General features: G+C 52.3%; 1 protein-coding gene across 3 annotated transcripts in view; it reads left to right on the plus strand.

The window, feature by feature from the left end:
• LRRC7 (leucine rich repeat containing 7) overlaps window positions 1–18,366 on the plus strand; it is a 103,848-nt gene extending 85,482 nt beyond the window's left edge. For 2 of the 3 annotated variants that reach the window (XM_038144327.1, XM_038144326.1), the window contains exons 17-25: window positions 563–674; window positions 880–1,060; window positions 1,953–3,630; window positions 5,290–5,439; window positions 8,776–8,895; window positions 12,281–12,499; window positions 13,929–14,021; window positions 15,482–15,556; window positions 17,150–18,366. In XM_038144327.1, coding sequence (XP_038000255.1) covers window positions 563–674; window positions 880–1,060; window positions 1,953–3,630; window positions 5,290–5,439; window positions 8,776–8,895; window positions 12,281–12,499; window positions 13,929–14,021; window positions 15,482–15,556; window positions 17,150–17,257 — 2,736 coding nt within the window. In that variant the 3' untranslated portion in view covers window positions 17,258–18,366. The remainder of the gene's footprint in view (window positions 1–562; window positions 675–879; window positions 1,061–1,952; window positions 3,631–5,289; window positions 5,440–8,775; window positions 8,896–12,280; window positions 12,500–13,928; window positions 14,022–15,481; window positions 15,557–17,149) is intronic. The other variant, XM_038144328.1, reaches the window with a different exon arrangement.
• The last annotated feature ends 467 nt before the right edge of the window (window positions 18,367–18,833 follow it).

Consider the following 18,833-nt stretch of genomic DNA (forward strand, 5'->3'; position numbering starts at 1 on the left):
CCGGTTTAACTGGGGTTATTTTCAGCACACGTCCTGTTGCAGGGCCTGTGTGAAGGTCAGGTGTGCTGAGCCCTCAGGCAGAAGTTTATTAAATCCAAATAGTTTTAATTTAGCCACGAACTCCTCAGAGACAAAGCCATTTTAATTAAGTACAGCTCCGGGGACAGCTGAATCTCTGGAAGGACTCACCAGAAATAACTGAGCGAGGAATCCTCCCTCTGAAATACCAATTGTTTACACTCAATTAGTGTTTGTTTCTTCCTGCTGGCAGCATTTTTGGTGACCTTGACTTCCTCAAAATGTTTACAGGGCCTTGATGTATCTTGCAAGTTCCATCTGGTTCGTCCACATTTCCATAACGAGCACATCACCCTAATTTTGAGGAGGATTTGTGTAGGATTAATTAGAACTTTCTGCTGACGAATTAGAACTTCCTGCACTGCCCGTGTGGTGGGTTTGGGGTGTTTGAACGCTCACGAGGAGAAGGCTGTGAACTGTTTGTGTGCTGCTGTTTGAAGCGTTGCTGTTCCCTGTGCTCACTGTGCCTCGTTGTGTCCCTCAGGATGCCTTTGGACATCCTGGCAGCGAGATGAGGATAGGGGAGCTCCGTCCTTCCATGCCCGAGACGCCGCTCTACCCCCCCAAACTCGTCCTGCTGGGTAAAGACAAGAAAGGTACTGATGGATTTGCAGCCTTTGAGATGAAACCTTGTGGTGGGGATGTTCCACCTCTGCTTGTAAACCGTAGCTCGTGGGCATTCGTGCACGTATCAGTACAACCCAATGCAATGCAGTAACAGATTTAACTTTAAAATGTGTTTTTCTGGTGTTCCGTTCCCGAGTGCCGCCGCCTGAAAGCGTTTGCTGTGTTTTGTTTCAGAGTCGACAGATGAGTCTGAAGCAGATAAGATCCATTGTCTGAATAACAGCGTTTCCTCAGGCACTTACTCAGACTATTCCCCTTCCCAGGCTTCCTCAGGGTCCTCCAACGCGCACGTAAAAATGGGCTCCCTGCAGACCACGGCTAAAGAAGCAGTGAATAACTCTTTGTGGGGGAACAGGTGTGACATCTTTCCTGACACAGCTTCTGCTTCCCTTTTGTCCTCTCTGGGCCCTCAGAGCGACCCTGTTAGGGCGTTTGGGTTTTAAAAAAATCCACAATTTTATCCCTTGTTGGCTGTGCAGAGATGGCCACCCTCCATTGTCCATAATCCCACAGCTGGTGGGATTCAGCTCTGTGCCATCTCCAGGCACTACAGCTCCTGGAGGTGGAGCTGCAGCTGTTGGTGTCCCATTATTGCTGTCCCAGCTCCCTCTGCTCCGGACCTCCAAAAAGGTTCTTGGAAAGCCATAACCTGCACTGGAAACATTCCAGGACCAGCCTGTCCTGTCTGTGCCTGCCCTAAATCCCCTCATGTTGTTCCCTCCACAGCTCTGCCCCGTTAGAGAGCTGGATGGGAACAGGCAAAAACTGCCTCTGGTGTCTCTGGTTAAAAAGTGGGGGAAACCTTCTGCTGCACTCATCCGTTATTTTTACAGCAGGAAAGTCTGTTCAGCGGGATTTCTGGGAACACAGCATGGAGCCAGCCAGGCCTTTGAGTGACTTCTTAGCTTCTCCATGTGTATCCTGACGGAGCCTGCGCTCCGGGGCAGAAACCTGCCGCCACCGTTCCCGTGCCGGTGGCACGACATCCACGGAGCTCCCAACAGCTTGAGAGTAGCTCAGCCGGTGCTAAAGACACCGAGGGGGCAGGTTTGATTCCCGGACTCAGTGATCCTTGTGGGGCCCTTCCAGCTGGGAATATTCCGTGCTAAGAACCCCCGAAGTCTCCCGGTGCAATCCCGAAGCCAGAGCGTAGGTGGGAGAAGGCCGAGTTGCTTTCCAAGGACGATGAGTGCTGGCGTGCCGGGACAGAGGACATTTTATCTTGTTCCCCTCTCTTGTCTTTGCAGGCTGGCCCAGTCGTTCCCACAGCCCCTGGAGACCAAGCCATTGCTGAGCCAGCGGGAGGCGGCTCCGGCCGGGAACGTCCCGGCGCGCCCGGAGCGGCGCCCGCTGAGCGACGCCTTCGCCGACAGCTGGAACGACGGCTCCCACTACGACAACACGGGATTCGTGGCCGAGGAGAGCGCGGCAGAGAACGCCGGCACCAACCCCCTGCTGAGCACCAAATCCAGGAGCTCCTCCGCCCACGGGCGCCGGCCGCTGATCCGGCAGGACAGGATCGTGGGGATCCCCCTGGAGCTGGAGCAGCCCGCGCTCAGAAACACACACGACTCTGAAGTGCCTCCTCCCAATCCTTGGCAAAATTGGACCAGAACTCCCAGTCCTTTTGAAGACAGGACAGCTTTTCCTTCCAAACTGGAAAGCACCCCCAACACCAGCCCTTTGCCCGAGCGGAAAGATCACGTCAAGGAGTCTCCCGAAATGACGAGCACTTTCACTCCAGGAATTCCGTGGGAATATCACGACGCCAACGCTAACAGGAGCCTCACAAACGTCTATTCCCACGTGCACTGTCGCCCAGACCCTTCCAAAAACGTCATCTCCATCAGCAAGAGCACGGAGCGGCTCTCCCCGATGATGAGGGATTTAAAAACGAACAAGTTTAAGAAGTCGCAGAGCATCGACGAGATCGACATCGGTGCGTACAAGGTGTACAACATCCCCCTGGAAAACTATGCATCCGGGAACGACACCGTGGGCCCCCACGAGAGGGTGGACAAGCTGCTGGGCCCGGAGCACGGCGTGCTGAGCATGTCCCGCAGCCAGTCCGTGCCCATGCTGGACGACGAGCTGCTGACCTACGGCAGCGTCAAGGTGCAGCCACAGCACAAGGCGTCGGTCACCAAGAAGGTTTATCAGTTCGACCAAAGCTTCAACCCCCAGGGCGCCGTGGAGCTCCCGGCCGACAAGCGGCTCCTGCCGCCCTTCCAGCTCAACGCCGAGTACCTGCCCCAGCCGGCCAAGAGCCTGCCCCAGGAGCTGGTGAGCCCGCGGGGCTACCGCGGCTACGCGCCCGTGGAGCCCATGTTCTCCTTCTCGCAGCCCTCGGTCGGCGAGGAGCCGGCGGCCGCCCCGTTCCCCGGCCCGGCCGCGCGCCCCGGCTTCCTGCGCAGGGCGGATTCGCTGGCCAGCTCGGGGGAGATGTCGGTGTTCCGCAGGGTGGGCGAGCCCCAGGAGCTGCCCCCGGCGGACAGGTACGGCCGGGCCCCGTTCCGCGGCGCCCCGGAGCGCCAGGGCAGCATGGCCATGCCCGAGGCCCAGTTCCTCAAGCGCAACGGGCGCTACGAAGACGAGCACCCTTCCTACCAGGAAGTGAAAGCCCAGACTGGGAGCTTCCCAGTTAAAAACCTCACGCAAAGGAGGCCCCTGTCGGCACGAAGCTACAGCACAGAGAGCTACGGCACGGCCCAAACGCGGCCGGTCTCAGCGAGGCCCACCATGGCAGCTCTGCTGGAAAAGATTCCGTCAGACTATAACTTGGGTAACTATGGCGACAAGCCTTCCGATAGCAGTGATATAAAGCCGAGGCCTCCCCCTGGGAAGGGAAATGAGAGCTGTGCTAAAATGCCCGCTGACTGGAGACAACAGCTACTTAGACATATAGAAGCTAGAAGGTTAGACAGGGTATGTTTGGCATTTCTCTGCAATTAATGCCTTTAGTTGTGTGTTTCGCTCTGTCAAACGATTTGCACGTGCAGTGGTGACTACCAGAATTCCCAGGGATGAAATTCCTGCCGTGGTGTCAGAGGGACCAGCCCGCCGAGGGCCCTGGGGGTGCTCAGCTGGAGTGAGGGATCCCAGAAAATCCAGAGGCTCCTCACTGATGGTGCCCCTCGGGACAGTCGCCGGGGCGGTGGCTTGGGGTCCTGGGTAAATCCAGAGGCTTCACGCCGGTGACGTTCCTTGGGGCAGTCACTGGGGTGGTGATTCTGAAACCTGGGTAAATCCAGAGGCTCTGTCACTGGGGTGGTGACTCCTGCAGCTCTGCCCAAAATTAGGAAGAACCCTGAGGTTCTCCCCTGCCCGTGGAAGCGCTGCTGGAGCCACCAGGTCAGTAACGACTGAGAGCTTGGAGAGGTGCTGGGCACGTCTTGGCAGTAAAAGGGAATTGAGGAAAAAGAGAATAAGTAATAAAATGTATTTTAGCTCTGGTGTCACTGTTAGTGCAGGGGGCTTAAAAATGTCTATAACTGAGAAATGTCCCTGGGCATCCACTGCCACGGTTCTGATGGGAATGTGATCGTTACTCCTTTTAGCTGTAGGAAGTTATGCTGATTTGCCTTCTATCCAAAGGGTGCTTTAGTGCATGATTCAGTCATTACCTATTTAATGACCTAATCCATGAATCCGATTTACTCCGTGATCTGAAGTGGTTGTGACAAATTCCTGTGGTGAAGTGCATAAGGGGTCATTGCCAAATGTGTCCATATATGCTTCATGCTAGAGCCTCCTGAGCTTGGTGTTAATATTCTCCTTACCTTCCAGTCACTGGGATGTGATGATATTAAATTATCCGTGAGGATCAAATGGGGAAACTTCAAAAAGGGGCCCCAAGGCTGAAGCGTTTTCCTCCCTCAGCTCTTTTCCTTGTGCTGTGTAAACCCACTGGAAACTGCCTCCTAAAACCAGTGCACCCCGAGCAGGGCCCTTCCTGGAGCAAACAAACCCTTGCCAGGTGTTGTTGGCTAAAGGAACATCTTCACACTTGGTTTACAACGTGTGTGACGGGTGCTTTAACCCTGGAAAGCTGGCACTGGTGGCTTCCCTGACCCCTGCGAGGTGGTTCCTGCTGGGTGCAGAGCTCCAAGGAGCTGGGCCGGGCTGCCTGCTGCTGGAGGCTGTGCTGGTGGGAGCCCCGGGAGCAGCCCCTGTCCCTGGGGCGGGCACAGCACCGTGTCCCTGCCCTGCCCAGCTCGTCCCAGGTGGGCAGCCAGGTTTTTGGGGAGCAGGACTTGTTCCTCCACGCCAGGCACACCCCTGGCTGCACAGCCCACCCCGAATTTGGCCGGTTTTTTTTTGCAAAAGCGAGACTTGTAGCAGGTGAAGTGCAGATCCCACCACCCCCCCTGTGCTGTCAGCGTGGAAGTCCTCTCTGGTGCCCTTTTTCTGTACGAGGAGCAATGTACTCGCTGTGTGTGACCAGTGCATGCCTGGAGGAGCTATCGATACTCGGTACTGTTTGTTGGCTTAAACTAAAACTCTGTGAACTTAACCATGTATGTGTGAGACTTAATTCTGAGCATGTGTGTTCATATGTGTCCCGTGGTTGTTTCCTCTACTCAGAGCGCTGCTTACAAACACCACACAGTTAGCCTTGGCATGCTGCACTCTGGAGGGGTTTCAGCCATGCATGCCGGCCGAAGCATGACTTTAAACTTGCAGCCTAAATCTAAATTTGAAAACCAAATGCTTCAAGAGCTACCTCTACCGAAAGTAAGTATGGGCTAGCCAGCATTCCCGGCATTCCCGGTTAATTAATGATCCTTGCTTCCTCCCGGTTTAGCTTCTGCCTCTTCCTCCTGCTTTTAGGATGCCCGCTCCACAAAGCAAGGCTGGCAGGGACGCAGCTCTGCCCCTTGGTGGCCTTGCTTTTTGGATTCCGGGGCTCCCTGGCTGTCATTCCTGCTCTCCTGCTCTCCTCACACACGCCAGCGCTGTCATTTGCTCAGTGGGGAACGTGGTTTGCTCTGGGACTGTTTTGACCCTAGAAAAATGGGTGTGGAAATGTTAGACAGGCTCCAGGAGACAGGGAATTTAATATCTGAGCATTAATCGGGTGTGCTGTAATTCCTGATGGGTTTTGAACACCCAAACCCATTTTAAACTTTGAGAAACACCTAAAAAAGAGAATATTTCCCTCATTTATTTACTGTTTATCTTATATTTATTATCAACATATTGCTGACTAGTACAGACATACAAAACCATGTATTCCCGAGGAGCATCTGAAGGGAGAGGCACACAGGACAAGGCAGACAGGGCCATTCCTGCAGGATTCTCAGTGCCAGGGAGGGATGCTGAGAGCTTTCCCTGCATCCTGAGGGACGGGCACGGCTCAGCCTCTCCCTGCCCTGGCACAGGAGCCAGATCCCAGTGTTCCATCTGTGCTGGGAAAGGCCAGCCTGGCCCCTGTGGAGCAGCCTGGCCAGCAATTCCCAAAGGAGGCTTCCAGGGGTTCAGAGCTCACATCCAAGGGTTTGAGGAGAGCAGGATGATGCAGCAGCAGCAGCAGCAGCTGGGCCCTGCTCCTCTTGCCAACCCCACACCTGCTCCAGCCGGAATTCCCGGCAATCCAGGGCAGGATGGCAGCGCCCAGGGAGCAGTGCCAGGCCTTCCCCACTGTCCCCAAGCCTGTCACCTCCATGCCATGTGCCCCCAGGCTCCCGCGCTGCTCTGGGTCTGTGCTGCTCTGTGGCGTGGTGGGGCGGGAGGCTCCCAGGGGATCCCCCCTGGATGTGTGTGCTGGGCAGGGACACCCCGGTGTTGTCTTTGCTTCCCCAGACCTTGTCTGTCTGCTCAGGTACTTGTCACGAGCCCCTGGAAAAATCCATTGGGCATCAACCCCAAAGAGTGGCGCTGGTTCCCTCCACACGCTGGGAAGGAGGTGGTTTGTGGCACTGCCAGGGTTTCAGGCTGTAGGTGGATGTGGATATTGGTGATGGATGTCTGGGGAAACCCAGGAATCTGCTCTGTGATCTGTTTTGGGGTGTGGTCTGATGTGGATTATTCTGCTTTTCTATCTCACCAGCATTCCACTGCTCCATATCCATAGAAACTGTGATGCTGAACTGCACTGGGGGGTTGTTCTCTCGCTGTACTGTTTGGGAATATTATTGTTGGGAAAGATCACTGCAGGGGGAAATGACTGTTGGAAAAATGCCGTGTCTATTTAGTGTTGTTTGATTTTATTGCTTCACACCTTCCACAGAATTTGCATTTCCTAAAGAATCCAGGCCACAGCAGTTCAATCCTTCCCTCTTCTGCTCCCTCCTTCCCGTGGCCTGGATTCAAGAGAGTAATGAGTGAGCTCTGGCTGTCAGGAAGTCAACTTTAACAATGAATTGCCTTGAAAATGCTCGTGACATCAATCTGCTCCCTGCAGAAAACGTGGGAAGTGCTGCTTTTCCTCTTTCCCCCAGATTTCCTGGAAGTGGAGCTGGGTTGCAGCCTGTCCCAGCTCAGAAAATGGCCACAATTTTGGGGACAAATTTCTTTTGCTGCAGCAAATGAAATCCCAGGGTTTCCCTGTTTCTGGAGGAAGCTGAGAGCACTCTCTGCATTTTCCCTTTTCCCTCTGGAGTGCAAACTCCCCTCTGCAGGTCAGGCCCAGCTCTCTCCAAAGGAGTCCTTTCCACCTCTGGCTGCCAGTGAAAAGTTTTAAAAGTTCGTGGTTTGGTGCAGCCCACTCCCAGTATGGGAATTCCCACCTTCCTTGGGAATAGCAGGGAGGCTGGGCCTGGGGAGGGCACCCAGAGGGGCCCATAAATGGATCCCTCGGGATGTGAGCAGATCCCCAGGGCAGCTCTGGAGGGAATTGCTCATTTTTCCATTTTAATGGGGGTAAAGAAAGCTCTGCAAGGAGCTCCTGGCCTTTGAACAGGGGAAATGTTTTTTTCTAGTGGTTTTTCATAGAAGAAAAATCTCAAATGCCATTATTTTTCTGGACAATTTCTTGAATGATAAAAGAATTATAATGGAAGTTTCCTTTCATAATCAGGGTTGGACTTTTTTCACGTCGCCTCAGAGATATGATTTAAATCATCATTTCCTTCTGTGTACTCTTCAGCTTCTGTTTTAAAGCAGTTTTTAATGGAAAAATTCCCACCTTTCACATTCCAAAGCAAATTTGATTAATTCTTCATCCATCTGGAGAAGTGTATCCTGATTGTTTTTTTGGGTTTTTTTTACTTGAAGCTGGAGAAGAAATGCCTGGAATGGCAGAGGGGAAGAATAGATATTTTTTGTTCCTTTGCAGATTCCCATTAATCGATAAGCACTGAAGTGTGCCAGGTGCTGTCAGTGGCAGGACAATGCTGGAATTTTGGGAAGTCTGACACCCAAAAGGTGTTAGGAAAGCTCCCAGTGATGATTAAGAAATAGAGGGACAGATAATGGAACCTCAGGGTGGGGCAGGAAAAGTCCAAACCCCCTCCAAAGTCCTGAAAACAGGAATGAAACAACCAGGGGGGAAAGTGACAAGGAAGAAACATGGAACAGGAGGAAAAAGGGAATTATGAGCATTGGGGAAACTTTGCCTGTATGTTGTGACCACTCATGACGAGGCAAACATTGAATTCCAGGTTAATATTGTACAAAAAACGTCCCTGGCACAAGCCAGGAGGTGCTGGGAGCTGCACACGGAGCCAGCACAGCCTCGGCACTGCCAGCGGGGGATGTTTGCTGCACAAAACACAAACAGCTCCTTTTCCATGGTGGCAAATCCCTCCTAACAAAGCTCCTGCTGCTGGAATGAGCAGTGAGGAAGTCCCAACTCCAGAATTAACGCCAGGCTCCTTAAATATTGGAATTTTTTCCAAAATCCGTTTCTCTGAAAGTACCGAGTCCCGTCCAGTGAATTTTCTCTTCTCTCTCACCATTCATTATTCTCATTGTTTCTGTCCTGAACCTCTCGAGCCCTCCTGCTTGCAGAGAGCCCCCGGTGACGCCGTGCTGGTGGAGCCCCGGGCGCTGTGTGCGTTGCTGGGTTGTTGTGGCTGAGTGTGGAGGGCTTGTGCAGGTGACTAAAGGCTGCCCTGCCTTTGTGAACAGACCCCGTCGCAGCAGAGCAGCCTCCTGGACAACGGGCAGGACGAGGTGGCCGTGGGCAGCCCCTGGAACCCCTACCCGCTGGGCCGGCGGGACGTGCCCCCCGACACCGTCACCAAGAAGGTAAGGGGTGCCAGCAGGCACGGCCCCAGCCCGCCCTGGGGACACGGGACAGCTCTGGGCAGCGCTGGGGCTGCTGCAAAGCAGGAATCGCCGTGATTGAGGGCGGTGTTCTCATGGTGCACCTCATCCCTTGTGCAGGCTGCCCTAGAGCAGGGGCTGGGCAGAGTTACAGAATGTGGCCTTTGCAGGCAGCCAGGACGAGGGAAGGGATGAGAAACTTGGCTCCGTGTTTCAGAAGGCTGATTTATTATGTTATGATATATATTATATTAAAAATGCTAGACTAAAATTATACTAAAAGAACAGGGAGAAAGGAATTATCAGAAGGCTGGACAGGAATAGAATGGAGTGAATAACAAAGTCTTGTGACTGACCAGAGAGTCTGGACAGTTGGACTGTGATTGGCCATTAATTAGGAACAACCACATGGGACCAATCCCAGATCCACCTGTTGCATTCCACAGCAGCTGACAGTCATTGTTTACACTTTGTTCCTGAGACCTCTCAGCTTCTCGGGAGAAAAAAATCCTAAGGAAAGGATTTTTCATAAAATATGTCTGTGACAACAGAATAAAGCAGGGATTTATTCAAAGCATCTCCTCCATGGATCCACCTTGGGCAGCACCAGAGCCCAGCCAGGGCTGCCCCCAAGATGAACCCAAATGGTCCCAAAATGCACGAGCGCTCCCGGGGTCTCTGCCTTGGCTCAGCTCTGCTCCATTTGCACCTTGCAGTTCATTGTCCAGTTCCAGCTTTAGCCCAGGCACTCCCACCCTGCTTGTTTTCCTCTCTGCAGCCCACACTGTTTGTGCTCCTGGGCTGAGCTTTGGATCATTTGTCCTTGGTGCCCAGCTGGAGCAGGAATTGTTTTGTGTCCCTGCTCTGTGCAGAGCTCACCATCCCCAATGTGAAGCTCAGACCCACACACTGAAGCAGCTCAGAACCTGAGAATAGAAAAGCCAAACCTGAGGCATCACCCCTTTGTGTGCTCTGGCTCTGCTGTGGGCAGTGGGCACAGAGGGATGGGATGGCAGGGCTGCTCCTGCAGGGTCTCATCCCGGGGTTTCACCCCAGTGATGATGTTCACTCCATAAACAGCACGAGGAATGGGATGGCAGGGCTGCTCCTGCCCTGTTCCTGCCCTGCTCCTGCAGGGTCTCACCCCGGGGTTTCACCCCAGTGATGATGCTCACTCCATAAACAGCACGAGGGGTGGGATGGCTGCAGCCCAGCCCTGCACAGGCACAGCCCTTTTGCTGATAAACTCCCTGGAAAAGGGTCTCTTTCTGGTGCTTCTGTGGTGGTGGACATGGAATTCCAGTGCTTGGAGCTGGCTGCCCCTGCCAGCCCCAGCTGCTCTGCCCGTAGAGCTGGAGAATCCTCACGGACCGTGTTGGAGGAGGAGCTGCAGGGATGAGCCAGGACAAGCACAGGGATCACTGTCAGGAGATCCAGCCTGCCCAGCCCCTGAAGTCCCAGCAGTGAGTGATGCCACGATGTGCACACTGGCTCCTGCTGTGTGTGTGAGGACCCCAAGGAGCTCCTGCTGCTCCAAGCCTTATCCTTGGCTTAACAGGGAGCTGCAGCCAGGGATCCCTGAGTGCAGGAGGATTGCTGGGGGTGGAAACGAAAGCCATTGCCCCAGAGATGCCTCCAGGCACAGGAGGGGGAGGAGGTGATTTATTAAAAATATGGATATTGATCTAGTACTGATATCCCACTGTGAGGGACAAAACCTCTCTCACAGTTTAAAGTTAGAAAGTGTGTGTTTATTGCAGGATAGCTCCCAAATGCACCACAATTTAAAGCTGATTACAGAGTGCTTTTATCTGTACAGGTATTGAATACCCAAAATACAAATACATGTACAGGTGATTACAGAGTGCTTTTATCTGTGCAGGTATTGAATACCCAAAATACAAATATATTCATAGCTTTGGCACATCCCATTCCCCAGTATGGTAATTAGTTCAAAAGCCATTAAGCATGTGCAGTGTGTGCCTTGAAATGGCTCGGTGGTCCCTTCCATGGGGAGGGGTCCCAAAATGAGGAAGTAAATGTAGTCTTCCTCGTTCTGACCTTTCTGCCTTTTCAGTGCAAATATGACAAATGAACCCTTGGTGGAACTCCCATTCCCTGTCTTCAGTTGGTTTCAGAGCAGAGGAGGCCCACGATTGTCTCATGTTCCTCAAAGCTTTTGTCAGTTCCTATATTCTTCCTATATTCTTCATCATAAACCCAGCTGACCAAACATTGTGTTGACAAGCAATCAATTATTAGTTAACTGCTAACTCTTAACTTCATCAGGGCCTACCTACTTATTTTAATTAGCTCCAACAAAGCTTATCTCTAACTGAAATCTTAGCTCCTCTAAAATCTCTGAATTCCTTAAAGCTCAAGTCTCAGAGGGAAGCTGATGGTGTAGGATGGAGTTGGCCCTGAGAGCCGAGTTGTTTGTGCTCTGATGTGCGAGAAATGGGGATGAGCAATGGCAGGAGCCTGCATTCCCAGGGTCAGATCCCTGCATTCCCCGTGTCAGATCCCTGCATTCCCAGTGTCAGGAGCCTGCATTCCCCGTGTCAGATCCCTGCATTCCCAGTGTCAGATCCCTGCATTCCCAGTGTCAGGAGCCTGCATTCCCAGGGTCAGATCCCTGCATTCCCCGTGTCAGATCCCTGCATTCCCAGTGTCAGATCCCTGCATTCCCCGTGTCAGGAGCCTGCATTCCCCGTGTCAGATCCCTGCATTCCCCGTGTCAGATCCCTGCATTCCCAGTGCCAGATCCCTGCATTCCCAGTGTCAGATCCCTGCATTCCCCGTGTCAGGAGCCTGCATTCCCCGTGTCAGATCCCTGCATTCCCAGTGTCAGATCCCTGCATTCCCCGTGTCAGATCCCTGCATTCCCAGTGCCAGATCCCTGCATTCCCCGTGTCAGATCCCTGCACTCCCCGTGTCAGATCCCTGCATTCCCAGTGCCACATCCCTGCATTCCCCGGGTCAGATCCCTGCATTCCCAGTGTCAGATCCCTGCACTCCCCGTGTCAGATCCCTGCATTCCCAGGGTCAGATCCCTGCATTCCCCGGGTCAGATCCCTGCATTCCCAGTGCCACATCCCTGCATTCCCCGGGTCAGATCCCTGCATTCCCAGTGCCACATCCCTGCATTCCCAGGGTCAGATCCCTGCGTTTCCCGCTCCAGGGGCCGTGCCGGGCCAGGGCAGCGTGCGGGGCTGCGGGGCCGTGCCGGGCCAGGGCAGCGTGCGGGGCTGCGGGGCCGTGCCGGGCCGGGCAGTGTGCGGGGCTGCGGGGCCGTGCCGGGCCAGGGCAGCGTGCGGGGCTGCGGGGGATGCGGGCCCGGCTGTTGTAACGCGCTGCTCGCCCACAGGCAGGTAGCCACATCCAGACGCTGATGGGCTCGCAGAGCCTGCAGCACCGCAGCCGGGAGCAGCAGTACGAGGGCGGCATGAACAAGGTGACCATCCAGCAGTACCAGCCCCCCCTGCCCATCCAGATCCCGTCCTCGCAGGGCTCCCGGGCCCCCCAGCCCCAGCGGTGCCTCATCCAGACCAAGGGCCAGCGCAGCACCGACGCCTACCAGGAGCAGGTGAGGCTCGGGACACGGGGCAGCTCCCGGGGCAGCTCCGGGGGGAACGGGGCAGCTCCCGGGCACCAACAGTACCAAAGGGGCTGCTCTGAAGTGCCCTCGGGAGAGGGAACCTTGGACAGGAGTGGGGAGAGCTGAGCTGGGCAGCCCGGGGGAGATGGGACTGGGAGAGCTCTGGCTGGGCTGGGAGAGCTCTGGCTGGACTGGGAGAGCTCTGGTGTGACTGAAGGAGCTCTGGTTGGACTGGGAGTGCTCTGGTTGGACTGGGAGAGCTCTGGCTGGGCTGGAGGAGCTCTGGCTGGGCTGGGAGAGCTCTGGTTGGGCTGGGAGTGCTCTGGTTGGACTGGAGGAGCTCTGGCTGGACTGGGAGAACTCTGGTTGGGCTGGAGGAGAGCTCTGGCTGGGCTGGGGACAGGCTGGGTCCATCCCTTCCCCAGCACCAGCCACCAATACCCATTTTCTCCCAGACTGACCCAGTGACACCGTTTGGAACTGAGGTTCCTGGGCAGAGCTGGCATTCCTGGCTCAGACTGATTTAATTTTCAGCTTCTGCCCTTTCCCCTGTGACCCCGTTCAGTGCCAGCAGGGCAGGGCTTTGGTGGGACCCTGCTCTGCTCAGACCTGCCCAGCACAGCCCAGCCTGGCTCAGGCACTGGGGAGCTTCATCCCCTGCTCCTGTCCCTCACATTTGTCCCTCAGCAGGGCTGGGAGAGGCCCCTGAGAGCAGAACGAGGTGCAGAACCCCCCCTAAGCCTCTCTCCTGTGGGGAGGGTCCGTGGAGCCCCCAGAGCAGCTCCTGCCCCACATCCCTGGTGTTCAGAGCCCGCTGGGGGAGGACGTGCTCACACCATGCCCACACCAGCTCAGGCACGGCCACGAAGCTCTCTGAGCTCATTTCTATTGCATGTCCAACTCCCCAGGGCTCTTTGGAGCCACCCTGGCCAGAAGAGGAGGCTCAGCTCCGATTCCTGTGGCTGTGCAGGCTCCCAGACCCCGGCAGTGCCCCAGAGATCCCCGGGATTTTATCCCTTGGCTTTGTCCCAGGGGTGCTGCACGTCTGGCTCCCCCTGGGAAAATAAAATTGCACCAAAGCCTCACGGATGGGCTTATCCCAATGTTTAAGTGAAAAGCTTGGCCGGGGTGAACTTCTCTTTCACAACTCTAAAGGGTTTTTCCCTCCTTGAGAAGAGAACATTGAAATCCATGCAAAAATCTGTGAACCACAGGGAACGTTTTGGTATCACTGCAGTGTGGGAAAATGCTGCCAGCTCTCCCAGCTTGTATATGATATAATTTTGTAGTATTTTTATATTTTAGCAATATTCCAGTGGCTTTTCCCCTTTTTGTGGAGTGCAGGGGCTCAGCTCCTGCAGGGAAGTGGGATGTGAGGGCAAGGCCCAGTGCTGACATCCCTGTTTTTCCTGCCCAGTTTTGTGTGAGGATAGAGAAGAATCCTGGCCTTGGGTTTAGCATCAGCGGTGGAATAAGTGGACAAGGAAATCCATTCAAACCTTCCGATAAGGTAATCTTGGAATTCCTCTCTCCCTGCTCCTGGTTCCAGAGGTCACACAGCGGGGGCAGAGAACAGGAGGGGGATGTTTGTGCCCATCTTTTGGTGTAATTGAAAGATTTTTTTTTTCCCATTCTTAGCTTTGTTCTTGGGTTTTGGGTTTTTTTGTTGTTTGTTTATTTTAGCAGAGTGTTGTTTGCTTGTTTTCCCAGTTAAAGAAGAGGAGGGAATCAAGCATCAATCCCATGAGTGTCTGGCCCATATTCCCTGGATAAGATAATTTTTTGGGCTGTTTTCTGGAGAATTGTCTCTCTCACTTTTTAAGAGTTGCCTTAGACACCAATTAAACTTTTAATAAATAAATTAGAGCATATTATGTTATATATATTATAGATATGTATATATAAAGTATATGCTTTAATATATTATATATTTTATATTTTTATATATTATACATTATTTATATTGTCTATATTCTGTTATATATTATATTATATTATATTATATTATATTATATTATATTACACTATATTACATTATATTACATTATATTACATTACATTACATTACATTACATTACATTACATTACATTACATTACATTACATTATATTATATTATATTATATTATATTATATTATATTATATTATATTATATTATATTTACTACACTAAAGTACAGCATCATCCCTGGAGGCTGAAATTCCAGGGTTTGTAGCTGCTGTGTCAAATAAACCAGCCTGGAATCCCTGGCTCCTTACAGACCCCATGGCAGCAGATGCCTCCTGCACCGGGAGTTAAATCTGACACCTGGTGGTGGCCAGGGACACTCAGGGCTCATTTTGGGAATGACACATTTCAGATAAATCTATTTCCAGTAGAAGGAGGCCGCGAAAACTCCAGCATGGCTGAGTCCCAGCTGCCTGTAGGATTGGGAAGTGGGATCCTATCCCTGTGGATTTGTGTTTGGGGCCGTGGAGCTGAGTGGAGTTTGTTGGAAAAGGAGGCCTTGAACGCATTCCTGGAGCTGATGTTCTTGGATAGTCCTGGATTCACGTTGCAGGGACAGTGGGAACTTCCACAGATATTTCAAATACTGAAATTGAAGCTGTGCTTCCTGGAGGAATCAAAGATTGCTGTACTGATTATGGTCCACATTATTCCAGTAATTAACACTGGCTCCGTTCTAACTGCCCTCCTGAGCCTGCCACTCCTGCCCTGCTCACGCTGGACTTTCCTAGTGATGTGGGATTGTAGTGTGAGATGACCCCCAGTTACTGATAAGGTGAAGGTCCCAGGGAGCTGCTCCACGCCCAGGCTGGAGTTCGACAGCAAACAGAATAAACCAGATGGTGTTAGCCCATCCCCAGGGCACGCAGAGCCCCCAGGCCCCAGCTAGGGAGGGAGCCCTGTGGTTTTTGGGATGTAGTTCTTGGAGAAAGCATCCTAACCTGTGTTACTTCTGACTTATAGGGTATCTTTGTTACTAGGGTTCAGCCTGACGGCCCTGCCTCCAGCCTGCTCCAGCCCGGAGACAAAATCCTCCAGGTAGGGATCCTGGGGAGTGCTGGGCTCAGAGCCAGCCTGGGAGCACAGAGGGTGCTGTTTGCAGCAGGGCTCAGCTGCCTGTGGCATCTGGGGGGACTTCAATATCAATATTCAATATCAATATTCAATAGTCAATATTCAGTATTCAGTATTCAATATTCAGTATTCAATATTCAATATTCAATATCAATATTCAGTATTCAGTATTCAATGTCAATATTCAGTATTCAATATTCAGTACTCAATATTCAATAGTCAATATTCAGTATTCAGTATTCAATATCAATAATCAATATTCAATATCCAATATCCAATATTCAATATTCAATATTCAATATTCAATATTCAATATTCAATATTCAATATTCAATATTCAATATTCAATGCTGATTTACAGCTGCTGCCCAAAGCACTGTTGGCCTTGGTGGCCACGGGCATCTGGTTTGAATCAGAACTCGTGGGCAGAGCCCCAGGGCAGGGACTGTCCCTTGTGCTGGGGCACCTCCACCCTGCGCCCACCTCCACCCTGTGTCCACAGGGCTGGAGAATCCCCGAGGGAGCTGGGAAGGGGCTGCAGAGTTCCTGAGGGAGCTGGGAAGGGGCTCAGCCTGGAGCAGAGGAGGCTCAGGGGGCCCTTGTGGCTCTGCACAGCTCCTGCCAGGAGGGCACAGCCGGGGGGTCGGGCTGTGCTCCAGGGAACAGGGACAGGAGCAGAGGGAACGGCCCCAGGCTGGGCCAGGGCAGCTCAGGGTGGAGGAATTTTTCCCTCAAAGGGAAAAACCCTGTGGTTTATTTGGGTATCAATTTTTTCTGCTTTTCCTGCTGGGTATCAAATCTGCTTTTCCTGCTGAGGTCTGACAGTGCCCTCCCAGTCATTCCCAGAGAACACCAGAATCCCAGAATCCCAGAACCCCAGAATCACAGAATCACAGAGCTTTCTCACTCTTTCTGTATAAACTTTTTCCTGATATCCAGCCTGTATTTCCCTCGGTGCAGCTCGAGGCTGTGTCAGGACCCTGATCAGCCCCAGCCATTCCCCCTCTGTCCCCCTCAGCACCTCATTCCAGATTCTCCAGCCAGATCCTCCCTCCGGGGTCTGTCCCTGCCCGTGCCACCATTTGGGGCTCGGGGGGAGGATCCATGTCCCCCCCAGCCCTGGCCCACTGTCCCCACACTCTGCCCCATGATCTCCCTCTGGATCTTCCAAATCCCTGAGATCCCTCCCAGCCCACAGTGCAGAATTCCGGGATTCCCTTAATGCCTCGTTTTGGCACAGCTGCCGGTGTATTTGGGATCCTCCCTGCCTGGAATTTGGATTCCCCTTTCCCAGAGGAAAGGTATTTTATTGCACTGAGGCTTTCAGCATGGTCAGACCCCAGAGCTGTCCCAGAGTCACAGCATGATTCCAGCGGGAATGAAATCCCCCCTTGGAGCCCCCATCCCGCAGTGGACAAGAGAAACGCGTGCTCGTGCTCATGAGAAACCCCCATGCGTTCATTCTTTATTTCAGCCTCGCTTCTAATTGCCAAATAGCCCCTTTTTCCCCCAAAACAAGCCACTAAAGCCTCTTCCCTTGTGTTTTCCCCGCTGCAGGCCAACGGACACAGCTTTGTGCACCTGGAACACGAGAAGGCTGTGCTCCTACTGAAGAGTTTCCAGAACACAGTAGACTTAGTTATCCAACGTGAGCTTACTGTCTAAATATTTTTTTATAAATAGTAAATATGTCTAGCCAGATCTAATGTTCAAAAGGATTTATACATAGGAAACCAATTTTTTGCCAATTGCTGGACCAATGGCAAACAGTAGTGCCAAATGTATAATACTCTATGTTAGTACCAATCATCGGGAGAAAATATAAGAATTAACTCTATAAATATATTGTTCATGTGGCTCCGTATTAGTTTTACTTGTCAGCCTCTGGCTGTGCATTGGTGCGTTTTTTTAACCAAGTTCCTTCTTAAAAGTCAATTTCATATGATTTCAAAACACAGAAGCACATACAAATCCTTTAGGAATTCTGCTGTCCATCAGAAACACTGCCTCAAAGTTGTATATGCCTTTATAAAGATGAAATATATTAACCTGTACTTCCCATGAAATATTTCTATCATGTCGCATACGAAAGTATAGAGAAGAAAATATTTTCATAAACACCTCAAAGAAAGTATATATTAAATTAAATTTAATAATGTTCATTTATTTTCAATGCAAAGATATTCTATGCCTTATGAAAATACCTGTACATATGCCGTGTGTATAGCTGGCTCCGTAGGGATCAGGAACAATTCACTACACAGGGTGAGAGACTTCTCCAGCTGTAACTCTGGGACCTCGGGACAAGGAGCCCTCGTGGGAATGGGATAGCTCTCTCTGGAATGGGATGGCTCCCTCTGGAATGGGGGAGCTCCTTCTGGAATGGGATAGCTCCCTCTGGAATGGGTAAACTGATTCTGGAATGTGTGAACTCCCTCTGGAATGGGATAGCTCCCTCTGGAATGGGTAAACTGATTCTGGAATTTGTGAACTCCTTCTGGAATGGGATGGCTCCTTCTGGAATGGGTGAGCTCCTTCTGGAATGGGATAGCTCCCTCTGGAATGGGATAGTTCCTTCTGGAATGGGATAGCTCCCTCTGGAATGGGTGAGCTCCTTCTGGAATGGGATGGCTCCTTCTGGAATGGGGGAGCTCCCTCTGGAATGGGTAAACTGATTCTGGAATGGGTAAACTGATTCTGGAATGGGATAGCTCCTTCTGGAATGGGATAGCTCCTTCTGGAATGGGTGAGCTCCCTCTGGAATGGGATAGCTCCTTCTGGAATGGGTAAACTGATTCTGGAATGTGTGAACTCCCTCTGGAATGGGATAGCTCCCTCTGGAATGGGATAGCTCCTTCTGGAATGGGGGAGCTCCCTCTGGAATGGGTAAACTGATTCTGGAATGGGTAAACTGATTCTGGAATGGGATAGCTCCTTCTGGAAGAGGATAGCTCCTTCTGGAATGGGTGAGCTCCCTCTGGAATGGGATAGCTCCTTCTGGAATGGGATAACTCCCCCTGGAATGGGTTGGGTTGGACAGGGCTTGGAGCAGCCTGGGACAGTGGAAGGTGTCCCTGCCGTGGCAGGGGTTAAGCAAGGTGGGTTTCAAGGTCCCTCCCAGCCCAACCCATTCCATGGTTCTATGATTCCAGCTCCTCTGGAGTGGGGTGACTCCCTCTGGAATGGGATGGCTCCCTCTGGAGTGGGGTGACTCCCTTCAGAAGAGGTTAGCTCCCTTTGC

This window comes from Motacilla alba, chromosome 8 (genome assembly GCF_015832195.1).
Source record: "Motacilla alba alba isolate MOTALB_02 chromosome 8, Motacilla_alba_V1.0_pri, whole genome shotgun sequence".
In the NCBI taxonomy this organism is placed as follows: Eukaryota; Metazoa; Chordata; class Aves; order Passeriformes; family Motacillidae; genus Motacilla; species Motacilla alba.